This window comes from Salminus brasiliensis, chromosome 22, assembly GCF_030463535.1.
Source record: "Salminus brasiliensis chromosome 22, fSalBra1.hap2, whole genome shotgun sequence".
In the NCBI taxonomy this organism is placed as follows: domain Eukaryota; kingdom Metazoa; phylum Chordata; class Actinopteri; order Characiformes; family Bryconidae; genus Salminus; species Salminus brasiliensis.
Genome location: NC_132899.1, coordinates 30,219,986 through 30,237,465, shown reverse-complemented (window position 1 = coordinate 30,237,465; position 17,480 = coordinate 30,219,986). Strand labels below are relative to the sequence as shown.

The following is a 17,480-nucleotide window of genomic DNA, read 5'->3' as shown; positions in this document are numbered from 1 at the left end:
TTCCTTTTACTTTCTGCTGCGCTCTCGTTTCCCTCCGAGTAGTGGATAATTAAACATGTTATTGCGCTTATTGTGTTTATGATAAGCTGATAAGTGAAATACAACATAAAATACATCAAATTTACACATAGATTCGCTAAAAAATATTAGCGAATTTATTTTAATTTCTTAATTATTTAATTAATTATTTAAAAAAATAATTAAGACAACTGCACTGAAGAACATCCTCGCGAACTTCTTAGGGCTGATCTTAATTTTCCATCGTAAATTTGTCGGTGACGTGTTTCCGGCCCCAGCGTCCAAAATGGAGGGAAAAACGCAGTCTGAACGTGGCTCAGCTACCAGTACTGTAACAGATCAACCCCCACCTTTATGCCCCCTTTTAATTAGACATAAACTCTGTAATTCATCCAGTTAAACCGATCACTTTAGAGACTGGCCTTCTAGCCCGGTCGCGGTCTAAGACAAGCGCGAGCCTAACGTAAAGTTCTTAACGTAAAGTTACGTAAATATTTATTTACACATTTTTTTTAGATTAAGGACGGTTATTGTTCTTAATTTTTGTAGCTTAAGCAAAAAAAAAAAAAAACTAATAAAATAAGTGCTTTATTATAAACCTAATTAAAATAATATTTTGTTTCAATTTAAATGCTTTTTACCAATAAATCTTATCCCATTAGAAAGCCTGTTAATTTCCCCCTTTAAATGGTGCCATATTTGTAAGGAACATGCATTTGTGGGATGCGCCCATGAAAAAATGGCCAAATTTGCTATTGACACTTCTGCTATTGAGCTTCTGGGACCCCCGATTGGCACCTGATTGGCAGCACCTGTGAGCATGGGCCCACTCCAAGAGTGGGCATGCCACGTTTGACTGATCTGTATAGGGCAACCCGTGCGATAGGGCAACCCGGCTCCACCTGGTGCTCCGCAAAACCAAGCTGCGGCATTGTGTGGAGTGAGCCCTGGTACCATCTCCGAACTGAAGGCCAAGTTCCAAGTAATGTGGGATGTGAGAGACGGGCTGTTTCCTCACCCTGTCAGCACTCAGGCCGCCTTCTACGGATCTGACGGTTTGCAGGACAATATGGCCGAGAGCTCTGTCAATTTTCGGTCTCATCGGGCTGCCAGGAAACCTGCCTTGACTGCCCTTACCCGTCAGGCCCGTTTGCACTGGTCTCGGCTTGGGCGTGCTGTTCGTGCCAGAGTGACCAACACAACCACATTAGCTGACTTGCGACAAATGCTGGTTGAAGAATGGGGCTGCTGGTCATCCCCCAGCAATGTGGTGACCAGCATGAGGAGGAGGTGTCAGGTCGTTGTGGCTGTGTGTGTTTGTTATCATCCAGTCCACCAAACACGGAATTTTTCCAAGATGGAACCATCGTAAAGGACTTTTAACCAGCTGTCTGATGTTAAATATCTGTATCGATTGACCTTTATATCAAAGCAAAAATGTAAGGTCATTGTATTATAAGGTTTTACAATGTTAACGGAAATAGATGACCGTATATTTCGGTATATTTACACCCCTATTGCTGACACAGATGTGCAAATGCTCTCTCTCTCTCTCTTACACACAACCAGCTTGTCTAGTCCCTGTGTACTGCCAATAGATTAGGACTCTCTGGAGCAGATAAATAAACATGAACCTTTTGGCTCCATGCGGCCTAATGCCAGGCGTGGACTAGAGGGGTATAAACCCCACATTGAGCGAACTGAATGACGGTTGGTGCTCCATCCAATACTTCTGGATGATTTTTTTTTTTTTGGTATGAGTTGGGGAATTGAGGATGAGGTGCAGGGGGGGGGATCATCCAACACCCTGTCCTCAGACTCAACACTCTTGTCACTGAACATGAAGATGAAAATGAAGTACTAAGACTTCTCTGGACAGTAAATAAGTAATAAACTCTTTTTTTTTATTTTTATATCCTTTATTTCAGAAGAAACAATGAATAAACAGGTGTCCAAATACTTTTGTCCATAAAGTGCACATGCTTATGGCCCCGGTGTTTATTCATTCGTTTTAGAAATTGAGAGATATTGAGACACGTGAGGCTCTGTACTTCAGACTTTTTATTCATAAATTTACATAAATGAATTTGTTATAAAATAATAATAAAAAAAAAAAAGAAGAAAAGAAAAAGGCTCCCCCTGCTGGTGGGTAGAGTTGGCTGCAGTCCGCTCTGCGGTGTCTGCAGTACCGCTCCGCTGCAGCAGGGGGTGTCGGGGCTTTCGCACGGCAGCTCCGCCGCGCTTTCCGTCTTTCCTTCTCTCGCCGGAAGTGAGCGATAAGGCTCGGAGGCGCACGCTGCCAGTCCGCGCGGATAAAACTGCCAATCTGGATCAGAACCAGGAGCCGAACAGCCTCTCACACCGACACGCGCCCGTTTCCACACGCGAATAGGTGAGCGACTCTGGAGGGGTGCGGTGGAAGGCTCCGATCAGGCCGAGGCTCCGCGCCGCTGCGCGCTGGGCTGGTTCGCCGGTGTTGGGCCGAATTCTGACTCCGGGCGGATCCGGCCTCCTCTCGCGTGCTTTGCGGCATTGTGGCCGGTCAGGAGGCCGCGCTCGAATCAGCGGGCTCGATTTGTCAGCAAGCGCGCTGAGCGAGGGCTGAAAGCGGGCCTCCCTTCTCGACCACCAGCCGCTGAGAGGGCGGCTCATGGCTGCTGCTGCTAACGGCTAACGGCTAACTGAGGGAGATAAGCGGCTACCGGCAGCCGGGCTAAATGTCGGCTCTGACAGCCGGCAAGACAAAGAAACTTAATAATATGCTTTTATTAAAGATGTAACTGTTCACTAAATTAATATGTTGAGCTGATACGACATGACTGTCCCAGTTTGGTAAAATATCGGATGCGGTGTCGATTCTGAGGGGAAAAGTGCCAGAAATGGTTAAATACTCTCAATTAATAACATACTACTCTTACAAAAACATAACTGCAGTATGATTATAACTTATACATGTGCATATTTTCGTGGGTGTGTAGTAATATTGCCTAAATGTACTGTAAGTACACAGAATACCCCCTTTCTGAAGGGGTATATAGTGTATAGGGTATTAAGGCAGTGGTGCCATATGGTGTTTATATCTACAGAATATTGAATATTATATTATTGTTATATATATATATATATATATATATACTTAAATATGTCTACAGAATATTTAAGTAATTGAATATTATATTATTGTTATATATATATATATATATATATATATATATACATACTTAAATATGTCTACAGAATATTTAAGTAATTGAATATTATATTATTGATATATATATATATATATATATATATATATATATATATATATACTTAAATATGTCTACAGAATATTTAAGTAATTGAATATTATATTATTGTTATATATATATATATATATATATATATATATATATATATATATATACTTAAATATGTCTACAGAATATTTAAGTAATTGAATATTATATTATTATTGTTATATATATACTTAAATATGTCTACAGAATATTTAAGTAATTGAATGTTATATATATATATATATATATATATATACTTAATATTATATATATATACTTAAATATGTCTACAGAATATTTAAGTAATTGAATATTATATTATTGTTATATATATATATATATATACTTAAATATGTCTACAGAATATTTAAGTAATTGAATATTATATTATTATTGTTATATATATACTTAAATATGTCTACAGAATATTTAAGTAATTGAATATTATATTATTGTTATATATATATATACTTAAATATGTCTACAGAATATTTAATTAATTGAACATGTTATATTATATATATATACTTAAATATGTCTACAGAATATTTAAGTAATTAAGTATTATATTATATTATTATTCTGTAGACATATTTAAGTATATATATATATTTAATTAATTGAATATTATATTATTATATATATATATACTTAAATATGTCTACAGAATATTCAATTACTTGAATATTATATTATATTATATATACTTAAATATGTCTATAGAATATTTTGCTGTAGATAATATATTTGGCTGTAGAATAGTAAATCAATAAAGCCCAATGTTGGACACATCTGGACGAATGCATATAGCTGTAAGTGATGGCTGTTAGTTGTCTCATGTCTTCATATCAATATCTCTAATCATAGACCCTGAAAAATTACAGTACGCTGTTCTTTACTAACTGATCTGAGGATCAGCCAAATCCAATCCCATCTCCGTGTGTATAAATAACAATCCTGCCCCACAGTTTAGATCAGACGAGCTGCTGATTAACGGCTTCAGTAAAATCCCTTTATTTTCAGTATCAGTTTCTTTAGTTTAGTAGAGACTTTTATTAAAATTACTGTTTTATAGTGTCAGATCACTGGTTAAAACAAACACTCAGAGCTGGATTGGGATTAAAATGGGGGACACCTGGTCCTTTAAAACAGATGATGAAACAGATGTAGCACTAAATAAGGTTCTGCTATCACTGTATTTTGAATGACCTCTGAAGCGGACTCCGTCTTGCTGTGTGGTTGTTCACCTCTTCTTAATTTTTTCACACTCCACAGTGATCAGGACTGATCTGGGATGTCCCGTTTCTTTGCCACCGGATCCGACAGTGAGTCGGAGGAGTCATCATCCGCTGAGGAGATCACCCCTAAAGCAACCGGGACTGCTTTCAACAAGCAGTGAGTGCATCCCTCCCACCGTCCAGTCGATGTTGTTAGAGCTGGGCGATACAGCAGAACTTGACCTCATGATCCTCTTTGTGTCCCAAACCTGTCCCAAACACTTTATCGCTTTCTTTCAGGAATCTGTTGCTGAGCGATGATGAGGAGGACACTAAAAGAGTGGTACGCAGTGCCAAGGACAAGAGGTGAGTCACTTTGGTCAGTACAGTGCAGTTTCCCATCGCGCTGAAACGAACTCCTGTGACCTTGCGCTTATTTACGTCCAAGTTTGTGTGATCGTCATCAGCTTTTTGACGGAATTGGCTAACCAGCATCTGCTAACAGGCTAAGAAATTAACCCGGACTGTACCAAGTGATTGTGTTCGTGGGCTACGTTCGCTGGTGATCATACTGGACCGTTTCGTCTATAACCTGGTTTCTTCCTTCCCAGGTTTGAGGAGCTGACGAACCTTATCAAGACCATTCGCAATGCCATGAAGATCAGAGACATGGCGAAATGTCTGGAGGAGTTTGAACAGTTATGTCGAGCGTTCCTGAAGAGTAAAGCGATCGTGGACAAAGAGGGAGTGCCGCAGTTTTACATCCGCCTTCTCGCCGACCTGGAGGATTACCTCAACCAGGTGCGTAGGAACGCTAAGAGTCATGGTGTTGAGTGCGGTACAATGAGAGATTGGCACCGTTGTGCTTATTTTCGGCTTCGTGTCAACAGCCCAGGAACACCAGAGTCAAAGTGTCATGATGTGGCACGACCTTGAGTCTATTACTGTGATCATGCCACAGTTCTGGTGTGAATTAACTGATTTATAGTGGGGGAATGTGCTGTGATTAGGCTTTCTGTAGCCTGTGCTGTAGCGTTCGCCTCCTATGTTCTGAATGGGTTCTTTATTTACATGATCAGATTTGGCCATCCCTACTAATGTCACTTATTTGACTCCAGTCTAGGATACAGAGTGCACTGTTAGCATCACGATAAATTGGATTATTGGCCTCTGATAATCTGATTTAGGTGTAACGTTACCACCAAACTTCAAACACAGAAACGGGCCGTCAGTAAAACCGGCGCTCTGCAGCTGGCAGCGTTGATATAGATCACTGTTTCTCAACCCTGGTGCTGGAGGCCCACTGCCCTGCACTTTTTGGTGCTTTTCCTGCTTTAACCCACCCGTTTGAATTCAGTAATGGGCTGTTAATCAGCTGGTAAATCAAGCTGAGTGTTTTGGGAGCAGGAAAAACACCGAAAAATGCAAGCAGTGGGCCTCCAGGACTAGTCTTTGCTAGGTTACAGGCGAATTACCGGACTAATCTTGACAGATTCAGTTGACTCGTTTGAGTCATTATCTGGAGATATTGGTGCTCCCTCTCAGCCAATCATGTTAAAACGAACTTCTTAAATGGCTAATTTAGGTTTGTGATTTTGCTTTGGCAGCTATGGGAGGACAAGGAAGGGAAGAAGAAGATGAACAAAAACAACGCCAAAGCCCTCAGCACCCTGCGCCAGAAGATCCGCAAATACAATCGCGACTTCGAGACTGATATCGCCAACTACAAGGAGGTCGGTTGTCACTGCAGCCTTAAAAAATAAATAAATAAATAAATAAATAAATAAAAATCAGTCCTAATTAATCATGAAATCTTGTATGTGTGAAATGTTGTCATTGAACTTGTCCTGCTCTTGCTTTTAGAACCCAGAGCAGTCAGCTGAGGAAGAGGAAGAGAAGGAAGAAGCTGAGTCTGGTACGTTGGGCTTCTCATGCAAAAAAAAAAAGGTTGCATCCCCCGTATTTGCAGTTTTTCCAATTTCCGAGACTTTCTTTTACTTAATTCGGGTCAATTTCCTGACCAGTGGACCAATGCAAATGCTTCAAAATGACTTGGCATAAAATATTTTCACATTAACTTTGCAAAAGCTTTGCATGACAGCAGCTACACTATATATGATCTGTTCAGCATAAGCAGTGGACTTATGGTAAGTGTTCATACAGAAGCTAATTTTGTGCATCATCTCCAGGTTCATCCTCAGAGAGCGACGACGATGCAGGAGAAAGTGCCACCGCCAAAAACTTCATGAAGAAGAAGCCTGCGGCTGAGCCGGTTCCTGAGGCCAGCAAGTTCCTCAAGGGCGCAGCGGTGAGTTACTTAGTTATTTAACAGTTACATCCAGCTAATATCATGAAATTTGGAGACTCAACCGTGGCCTGAAGGTTGGAGAATCAGCCTTGTGATCATGTAGTTGGTTTGATCCCCTGAAACAGCAGGTCATTGCTAAAGTGCCCTTGATCAAGGTGCTGCGGCTAGGTCTGCCCACCGCTCTGGCTCTGCCAACATCGCTTAAGAGTGATGTGGGGAGGGAGCACGCTGATGGTGATGAAAGTGGCATGGCACGGGATTCGAACTTGTGATGCCTTGGCCACAAACCCAGCCTTAATGATGGACAGGCTATAGTTTTGATCTCTAGACCCCTTAGTATCTCATATCTCCCCCAAAATCACTCAGCGTGGGTGTCTGTTTGCCCATGTAACAGAATTAGCAGTTAGTGTTCTCCTCCAAGCGTGTTGAGCTCCAGGGGATGTTGTATTGGTGGCAGTTTTAGAAGACCTGGTGTCTGGAGGAAGGCTGTGCCAGCCTTCACCCTCTCAGCAATGGTAGAATGGTGTGATCTGGGAGTCCAAGGGACAGAATCGCATGCTACCCTTCGTAGGAAGCCAGTCAACCTAACCTTGATTTTGCTTTTGTCTAATTTTAAAATCTTGGTGGTGTTTGTCGCCTTCGCTGTGATTTAAGGATGACGAGTCGGAGAGTGGCGATGATGACGATGACGATGAAATCTGGGGCTCAGACTCCACGGACAGCGGCAGCGAGAGTGAGGACAATGAAGGAAATGCTGCCTCCCTGGCTCTGGCCTTCCTCAAAAAGTCAGTGAACAACCTAGATGTGGAATTTTCAGTATTCAGTTAGCACCATGCTAATATCGGCACTTAAATTAGCATCATAGCTCCAGTGCATCCATAAAGAAGACTGGGTAGAGATGAGTATATTTGTGAGTTCTGTTATTACTGGAAACTGAGCATTCTCGTCCCTCTCTCAGAGCTCAGGATGGAGACAGGCAGGCCGATCGCAAGAAGGAGGAGCGAAAGAAGAGGAGCAAGAAGAAGGAGCGTGCTGAGGAGGAGGCTGAAGAAGAGGCCCTGGAGGCGGAGGGAGGAGAATGGGAGAAGGTGAGGGGAGGCGTGCCACTGGTAAAGGAGAAACCCAAGATGTTTGCCAAGGGCACGGAGATCAACACTGCCGTGGTGGTGAAGAAGCTCAACGAGATCCTCCAGGCTCGAGGAAAGAAGGGAACTGACAGGTAAGCTTTGGCACCCTCAGTTGTGCTCTGAAACTTGGGGTGGGGGGTATTGGGACACCTACACGACTTTATTTAAGGATATTAAAAAGAGCTGATCCTGCTTTACTTGGGGTGACTGTCTCTACTGTCCAAGGAAGAAGGTTTTCTACTAGGTTTTTTTTTTTTAGCTTGGGTATTGCTGTGGGGATTTGATTGCATTCAGTGACGACAGGGTTAGCGAGATCAGGATGTTGGATTCTCCTCATCTCCTGAACTCATCCCAAAAGTATTGGATGGGGCACCACCATCATTTCAGAGAACATGGGGTCCCAGCTCAATGCTGGGGGCTTAACGTCTGGCATTAGGCAACATGGTGCCAATAGTCCAGTTTATTAGTTAATAGTTCATGTTTATTGTCATTTGAGTCCTATTCTATTGGCAGTGCTTCTCTACAGGAACTAGACAAGCTGTGTGTGTCAGCAATGGGTGCAACTTGGAGTAGCTGAATGCCATGGGGTGTCCGCAAACATTTGGACATGGTGTTTCTAATAGTTTTTGAATTCCCCTTCTTCTAGACCTCACAGCACTGCTGGCCTTTTACATTTTTTCCTCCGTTCCACTTTAAATGGTGCAGCTGCTAGATTCTGGCTGTTCCAGTTGAGGTGGAACTGAGAGTAACTAATAGTTTTTTGTGTCTGTGTGTCTCAGGGCTGCTCAGATTGAGCTCCTTCACGCTCTGGCGGCAATTTCCGAGGAGAACAACCTTGGCCAAGGCATCTCTGTGAAGATCAAGTTTAACATCATCGCCTCCCTTTACGACTACAACCCCAATTTGGCGACCTTCATGAAGGTTGGAGACGCTTTAAAAAATATACACTCTAATCTTTCCATGTTCTACCATAGTTAGAACGCCCATTCTTGTCCTTCTTGTTTCTCTTGTCTAACCTCCGTACTTCCACCTGCTCAGCCGGATATGTGGAAGAAGTGTCTGGACTGCATTGAAGAGCTGCTGGACATCCTGTTCGATAACAGCAACATCTTTATTGGCGAGAACATCGCAGAGGACAGCGAGAACCTGGCCGTCTCTGAGCAGGTCGGTGCATCAGCCTGCGCCACGAATCGGCCAGAACCGTTTGTACTGTTTGTTTATTTTAGATCTGTTGCTGGTTTGACTTGATGTCTGTGTTTTCTTCCAGCCTTTCCGCGTCCGTGGCTGCATCCTGACCCTGGTGGAGAGGATGGATGAGGAGTTCACCAAGATCATGCAGAACACAGACCCTCATTCCCAGGGTGAGCCTCACGCTGATCTTTCTGGCCTTGTCTCCTAAAACTACACAAAATGCCTGTAAGTTTGTGGACACACCTTCTAATGAGTGCAATCGGTCTACTTTGCTCTTGCCGTTCCAGAGTATGTGGATAACCTGAAGGACGAGGGCCGCGTATGCAACATCATTGACCGGCTGCTGCAGTACCTGGAGAACAAGGGCAGCACTGAGGAGGTGTGTCGCGTCTACCTGCGCAGGATCATGCACACCTACTACAAGTTCGACTACAAGACCCACCGGCGCTGTATGGGCATACAGGGAGAGAGCAAGGTGAGAAGAGGCTCGTTACCTCATAACCTGCTTCAGAGAAACTGTAGCAGTAGCCTTTAGCGGAAGAATTATATGACCCAATTTATACCAGAGCTTCTAGTTGTGTAGCATAATGCATCATGATTGACCCTTCCCCTCCCTAACAGTCTGAGCAGGACCAAGAAGAGAGCGAGGGAGAGGACAGTGCGATCATCATGGACCGCTTGTGCAAGTTCATCTATGCCAAGGACCGCACCGACCGTATCCGCACCTGCGCCATCCTGTGCCACATCTACCACCACGCTTTGCATAGCCGCTGGTACCAGGCCCGCGATCTCATGCTCATGAGCCACCTTCAGGACAACATTCAGCACGCTGATCCTCCTGTGCAGGTATTCACTTATGTGACCACTGTGTGACTGTATTTGCCCATGCTTTGTGGTAAGGGAAGCCCACTGCTTTATCAGGGAGTTTCGTCAACAAGGGACACTGGGCTCAGGTTTGCTATGGTGTGTCCTGCATGTTAGGAGCACCAGCTGGTCTTTCATCTGACTGACACCCTCTCTCTTTCTTCAGATCTTGTATAACAGGACCATGGTGCAGCTGGGCATCTGTGCTTTCCGACAGGGCATGATTAAAGATGCCCACAATGCACTGCTGGACATCCAGTCAAGCGGCAGGGCCAAGGAGCTGCTGGGTCAGGGCCTTCTCATGAGGAACATGCAGGAGAGGAACGCAGAGCAAGAGAAGATTGAGAAGAGGCGACAGGTACGACCACTTTATTACAAACCCTTACCTCAACCCTTAGTTAAGTCTGCCCCAGTCTTTCTCGTCCTCCACCTAAATGAATGGATGTGGATGAAAGCAGCTGTTTGGTGTAGGTTGTCATGCAGGCTTCGCGTTTCTCTCCCAGGTGCCGTTCCACATGCACATCAACCTGGAGCTGCTGGAGTGTGTGTACCTGGTTTCGGCCATGCTGCTGGAGATCCCCTACATGGCGGCCCACGAGTTCGATGCCCGCCGCAGGATGATCAGCAAGCAGTTCCATCACCAGCTGCGAGTGGGCGAGAGGCAGCCCCTGCTGGGTGAGTAAAGAGGGCTGGAGATTTATTTTGGTTGGGTGGTGGGGGGTGCAAGTTGAGGTGTAGGCTAATACACAAAAGCCATAGCTTGCAAAGGGCTGAGACTACATTACTGACCTTCAGCCAAGCTCTGACCACTGATCCCTTCTTCCCTTGCTCCCGCAGGACCCCCTGAGAGCATGAGGGAGCACGTTGTGGCCGCCAGCAAAGCCATGAAGATGGGCGACTGGCGTACCTGCCACTCATTCATCATAAATGAGAAAATGAACAGCAAAGTGTGGGACCTGTTCCCTGAGGCTCAGCGTGTTCGTGAAATGCTCGTCAGGTAACCGGAAATGTTCACGTCCATGTCGTGCAGACACTGCTCAGCTTTTCTGACCTCTCTGGGAGTCATTTTTCCTGCCTCCCACAGTCCCTCGTGCACATCCTACCGGATTGCCCTGCACTCAATGATTCCAGGCTGAGAAGCTTTCCGTTCAGCATGCTGCTTGTGAAGTAACTGGGCTTTTTGACTCGTCTGAACGCCCGATATGAGACCTAGTCCAAACTACTAATCACTTATGGACTTTGCAGGCTGTTGGTGTCCCTACTAGTATAGTCTCAGCTGCTGATATAGAGTTAAATAAGATCTTGTTTTAGTACTGATCTGAATGTATCAGGGTTTGGAGAAATACACCTTCAGTAGGTTGATTAGGTTAGACTGACACTGAAAACATGTATAATCTCCTTAGGAAAACATGGGACCTATGCTGACCAGCCCTCTAGCTTTGAGCTGTGGGCTTCTCTGGTATGATGGATCTCCATCCGGTATTTTTGGAGCGGTAGAACTGATCACATGGGTATCTGACCTCTGAACGGTCAGGATTGGTGGCGTTTTGGTGGCGTGTTCTTATGTTTTGCATTTTGTGCTTTTGTACGCAGGAAGATTCAGGAGGAGTCTTTGCGCACCTACCTGTTCACCTACAGCAGTGTGTACGACTCCATCAGGTACCTCCACAGGCCGACTGTGCATTTGCTCAACAGAACCCTCTCTGTTCTGATAATGGTCTGGTCTAGATGCCACCTTTGATGACCATGCCTCTGTTTCTTTCCACAGTATGGAAACCTTAGCAGAGATGTTTCAGTTGGAGTTGCACACAGTGCACAGCATCATCAGCAAAATGATCATCAACGAGGAGCTCATGGTAAATGCAGAACTGCTGGATGTTTTTATTGTGGCTTTGTTGGGCTTTGATGACGTGCATGGTTATTTGATCTGTTCTCTTGCTTTCGCTCCAAGGCATCTCTGGACCAGCCCACTCAGACAGTGGTGATGCACAGGACTGAGCCCACCTCCCTGCAGAACATGGCGCTGCAGCTGGCTGAGAAGCTGGGCGGCCTGGTGGAGAACAACGAGCGTGTCTTCGACCTCAAGCAGGGCGTCTATGGAGGCTACTTCAACAGAGGTGAGGAATTCTTCACAGGGTAGCGTCCACTATTGGCTACTGGAATATGGGCAAAAACAGGAAGGACCGAACGCTGAGTTTTTAAAGGTTTTTCCTCATGGTTTTGGATCTGTAGCCACTAGCTCAGCTACAGCTCCACTGAGTATCAGACAGCCCAGTGTAGCTGCTGCTGACTAACTGCTGAGCTACAGATTCAAGTGTTGACCATAAAAATTTGTGCCAGAGAGTGCGAACTGGTGTTGGGAGTGGTGCTTGTCACGTGTACCACAAAACTTTTACTTTTTAAATTGGAAATGAAAATTATACATACTGTCCAGTATGGCTGGTCCAAGAAGCAGCTAAAGCTAGCTACATTCTAGCTACAGTTTTAAATTGAACCATTTTCCCCTCATTCAGTCCTGTAGTCGCCCTCTTGTGGTGAGTTTGTACAACTGCAAAACTTCTTTTCTGTTCTTATCAATTATTTTTGTCACTACTTTTATTATTGATATGCATGTCTTTGTGTTGATGGAATGGCATCAAAATGTACCATAGCCCATGCCAACGTCTACACACATCCACAGCTGCATGCCTCTAAACTGTTCTCACTGTGCAGATTCAGACCAGAGGGGCGGTTACCAACAGAGGCAAGGTTACCAACGAGGTGCTTATAAACAGATTCATTCATTTATTCCCTCATTCAATCAACTCCCTCACCTCCCCTTCTTCACTTTTATGGCCTGACTGTCTCTGTTCTGTTCAGCTTCCTCTTGTCTTTGTAGTGTTTGGGCCGTTCTTTCTTTTCCTTGCATCTGCAGACACACCTGGAGCCTGTTTACTGTTTAACGCTTCCTGTGTATCGATCACCGCACTGCCAGTGTGCTGTAGCTAATGCACATCTCCAAGATTGATCTCTTACAGAGCTCATATGCATAATCTGTGGGGTTAATTGCCTCAGGATTTAAACGGCTGTCGAATTGGTTGGCTGGCGTTGACAAGCCAGCCTAATAAACCTGGGTGCAGCCCGAGGGCTTTCTGCTCATGCTGCCCCTCGTGTGACTGAGGTTTAACACTCATACACGTTTTACTGAGGCAGCTCCTCCAAAATCTTTTACAGCACATTACTGTAGCATGAAAATGTACATCGAACCTGGCTGGCTGTGGTGGCTCACTGACTAATACACTTGCATTAATGGTTACACACATTTTAACTGGCTGGAAACACTAACTGCTCCCCCCTCTCTCTCTCAATCTTCTCCACAGATCAGAAAGGAGGCTACCAACAGAAGCAGGGCTACCAGAGAGGTCAGTGATCACTATGACTATGTAGCCGCACGCAGAGGCTCCTACGTGTCAGTTTGCTGGACCTCCTGTACTATGATTCTGCTGTGGTGTTTAAGCTATTAAGCTAATGCATGTATATTTAACCTTCAACCTTAAGCTGGCTTCGTCCTCTAGACGATGTAGCAGCCTCACGATTCAGTTAAAACACTACTATTGATTACAGATTTACTCTTGGCTACACTGCCAACAGGCCAAAAATGATGTTCTTTAAACAGAGCTCGAAATATCGATTTTCTTTCTTTTCTTTTTTTTTTTTTGACCAGGAAGTGAGCTTTTTTCATGCCTTTACGACATTTCTGAAATGGTTTTAATGATCACTATACTTGATACCATAAATGGAAAAACCCTTTAGTTTGCATTACCCAGGGCTTTATATTAATGTACTAAATTAACTAGCTGTAGTCACTGCATGTGTTTTAATGTTGATGGAACGTCTGCAAAAAATGTAGCATAGCCTACATCTACAGCTGCATGCCTCTAAACTGTTCTCGTTGTGCAGATTCAGACCAGAGGGGCGGATACCAACAGAGGCAAGGATACCAACGAGGTGCTTATCAACAGATTCATTCATTTATTCCATCATTCAATCAACTCCCTCACTCCCCTTCTTCACCTTTTATACCCTGATTAAGTCTCTGTTACTCTGTACTCTGATTCAATCATGTGGGAGCATTTATGTAGGAACGGGGTGGGGGGTACTTTGCAGAATACGGCTGGTAAAACAGAATTCTGTGTAAAATTACTATTGCCCCAGTCTACATGCTTCTTTACCTTCAGATGCTGAATATCTGGATCTCTTGGCTTGTCCAGAAAAGCATGGGGAAATGAGCCTTAGGGGTGGCTTAAAGCACAAATTCCACTTCCCAACTGTAGGGCCAAGAAATGCTGCTGTAAATAGCAAGTGACCTATTGGTGTTGGTCATATTCGTGAAGTCCTGCCGGCTCTATACTGCTGTGGCGTTTATACATAGGACTTCAGTAAAGGCCCGTCGAAGTCAAAACACTGTATAAACAAGGCTCCTAATTGCTGTCATCACTAAATAATCAGTTCAGGTACATTGATAAGAAGCCTTATCATTGCATGTGTTTAACGTTGTTGATGGAACGCCTGTAAAATTGTAGCATAGCCCATGCCGATGTCTACATCTCCACAGCTGCATGCCTCTAAACTGTTCTTGTTGTGCAGATTCAGACCAGAGGGGCGGATACCAACAGAGGCAAGGATACCAACGAGGTGCTTATAAACAGATTCATTCATTTATTCCATCATTCAATCAACTCCCTCACTCCCCTTCTTCACCTTTTATACCCTGATTAAGTCTCTGTTACTCTGTACTCTGTTTTGGGCCTGAAGAGAAACTTTCCTGTGCATGGATTCGATCATGTGGGAGCATTTATGTAGGAACGGGGTGGGGGGTACTTTGCAGAATACGGCTGGTAAAACAGAATTCTGTGTAAAATTACTATTGCCCCAGTCTACATGCTTCTTTACCTTCAGATGCTGAATATCTGGATCTCTTGGCTTGTCCAGAAATGCATGGGGAAATGAGCCTTAGGGGTGGCTTAAAGCACAAATTCCACTTCCCAACTGTAGGGCCAAGAAATGCTGCTGTAAATAGCAAGTGACCTATTGGTGTTGAAGTCATATTTGTGAAGTCCTGCCGGCTCTATACTGCTGTGGCGTTTATACAAAGGACTTCAGTAAAGGCCCGTCGAAGTCAAAACACTGTATAAACAAGGCTCCTAATTGCTGTCATCACTAAAGGCTTCTTATGAATGTACCCGAACTGATTATTATCATTGCATGTGTTTAACGTTGTTGATGGAACGCCTGTAAAATTGTAGCATAGCCCATGCCGATGTCTACATCTCCACAGCTGCATGCCTCTAAACTGTTCTTGTTGTGCAGATTCAGACCAGAGGGGCGGATACCAACAGAGGCAAGGATACCAACGAGGTGCTTATCAACAGATTCATTCATTTATTCCCTCATTCAATCAACTCCCTCACTCCCCTTCTTCACCTTTTATACCCTGACTGTCTCTGTTCTGTTCACCTTCCTCTTCTCTTTTAAGTGTTTAAGGCCTGCAGAGGAGCATTTATGTAGGAACAGGGTCTGGGGTGCTGTGTAGAATATAGTTGGTAAAACTTCAGTCACTAGAGTCATACTTGTTATTACTCTACCTTTTCGGCCCAGATGCTGCTTCTGGATGTCTCCGCTTGTCCAGAAATGCATGTGAAAATTTCCTTTAGCGAAGGCTTTAAGCCCAAGTACCACTTTCCAACTGTAGGCAAGAAATGCCAATTCTTACGAAATGCTGCTGTAAATAAGAAGTGATTTATTGGTGAAGTCATATTCGTGAAGTCCTGCCAGCTCTGTATACTGCTTTGGCATTTATACACAGGGCTTTAGTAAAGGCTGTCGAAGTCAACACCCTGATTTCTTCTTCTAAACACTCTATTCCGCCCCACGTCCCCCTCCATTCTCTTTCCTCTGCTTTACTGAGACCTCTAGCGCCGCCGCCGTCGTCGTCTTGTTTTGACGTGCCCGTGCCTCGGTATCTCTCTAAATGCTTTCCATGCGTCTCTTCCATCTCAGATCAGAAAGGTGGCTACCAGCAGAAGCAGGGCTACCAGCGAGGAGGCTACAGGTCCCAGAACCAGGGCTCGTACTGAGTCCCGACCCAGGTGGAGGAGGACCCGCTTTCATTCCAAGACCAGACTGCGACGTCCTGAGCCTGATTTCTTTCCACCTCAACACCAACATCCAGCAGCTCCACTGCTTCTCCACTCAGTTTCAGCCTGTTTTTTTTTTAACACCCTGTTCAATGTTCTCATCCAGACCTGCTGACCATATTGCTGTTTGAACAGATGTGCTTCCCCTTAGTTCACACTCTTCCTCGTGAAGTTGGGGTGCGAGTTAAGGGATGGGGCCAGATTTGAGGTAGAAGCTCAGCAGGCTTGGGAACTAGGTCAGGTTCTTTGTGTGATTTATCTAATTTGAAACAATAAACTTCGCTCAGTTTCTGAACCAGATGCAGTCTGGGTGTGTTGTGTACTTCTGTGCTGAAATTGAGGTGTACCACAATGTTCAACCTACAGGATTGTTCTTGTGGAGGCTTTGAGATGCAACCACTGCAAGTAGCAGCTTCACCTAAGATGGGGTAAAAGCTTTTGAACGCAGAGCTGCTTTGTTGCTCCAGACCATGTTATTATTTGGGTTTCACACTCCATGTAGAGTGTTGTTGGTCTGCGCACATTCCCTGCTCATGGTTTTGAAGCTCACAGTGCCGTCCTGTTAGTATTTTGTACGCCATCTAATGGAAGGTCACTAGGGAAATCAAAATTATGAGCATCAAGTCTGTCAAATGAATAGGATTTCAGAAAACGAAGACCCTAACTTATCCTCTTTATGGAGGGATCTACCAGAGAAAATTTCAATCCCCCATAACCTAAAACTAACTAAAATCTAGAACCCATGCTTGTGGGAACCTGCATTATTGAATACATATGGTTTTCCCTTATAACAGTAGCCTGATAACCTTTTTATCTCTATTATTATGATATATTGCTGATCAGTACAGAAGCTTAAATCTGGTCCAGGGGCCAGGCAAGAAGCAGCAACCAGCCACAAACAGGCTGGCACCAGCACTGAGCAGCTCAGGACATGGTTAGAGATTTTCCTCAAACTTTTTTGACAATGAACAAGGGGACTTGCACTTGCTCTGCATGTCCAGATGTTCCTACCCCGGAAGGGGATTTCCGGCTTATGTAAGGCCTAGCGAAGGTCTTTCTCCCGCTGGTGCACTTCTGCTACTACTGCAAGCATCTAGTAGGTAGGTACAGGAAAGCCACAAGGTAGTGGGGATCACTGGGTAATTCATGAAGCAACCTTTCAACCTAGCTAAGGCGTGTCTTCAGTCACTGTTAAGTATATGACTATAATGATGGTGATCTCTAGATCTGTTAACCTTTACTTTATCTTCACAGGTACAGGCTGAGAGAAAAGGCTGGAAAGTGTATTTGTGGGTCACCCC

General features: G+C 44.3%; 1 protein-coding gene across 8 annotated transcripts; it reads left to right on the top strand.

Annotated features, from left to right (window-relative positions):
• The first annotated feature begins 2,280 nt into the window (after window positions 1-2,280).
• Window positions 2,281-16,210, top strand: eif3c (eukaryotic translation initiation factor 3, subunit C). Of its 8 annotated transcripts, XM_072667295.1 has the most exons (26): window positions 2,281-2,410; window positions 4,572-4,691; window positions 4,814-4,879; window positions 5,125-5,314; window positions 6,121-6,246; window positions 6,377-6,428; window positions 6,703-6,821; window positions 7,476-7,606; window positions 7,780-8,040; window positions 8,728-8,869; window positions 8,987-9,112; window positions 9,216-9,309; window positions 9,427-9,614; window positions 9,761-9,985; window positions 10,170-10,361; window positions 10,507-10,678; window positions 10,841-11,000; window positions 11,597-11,662; window positions 11,772-11,859; window positions 11,955-12,120; window positions 12,716-12,763; window positions 13,363-13,404; window positions 13,943-13,990; window positions 14,630-14,677; window positions 15,353-15,400; window positions 16,043-16,210. In XM_072667295.1, the coding sequence occupies exons 2-26, from the start codon at window positions 4,591-4,593 to the stop codon at window positions 16,117-16,119; spliced, it is 2,976 nt and encodes a 991-aa protein (XP_072523396.1). In that variant the 5' UTR covers window positions 2,281-2,410; window positions 4,572-4,590; the 3' UTR covers window positions 16,120-16,210. The 8 variants fall into 8 exon arrangements, with proteins under 8 accessions (XP_072523396.1, XP_072523397.1, XP_072523398.1 ...); XM_072667296.1 differs by lacking the exon at window positions 13,363-13,404; XM_072667297.1 differs by lacking the exon at window positions 13,943-13,990.
• The last annotated feature ends 1,270 nt before the right edge of the window (window positions 16,211-17,480 follow it).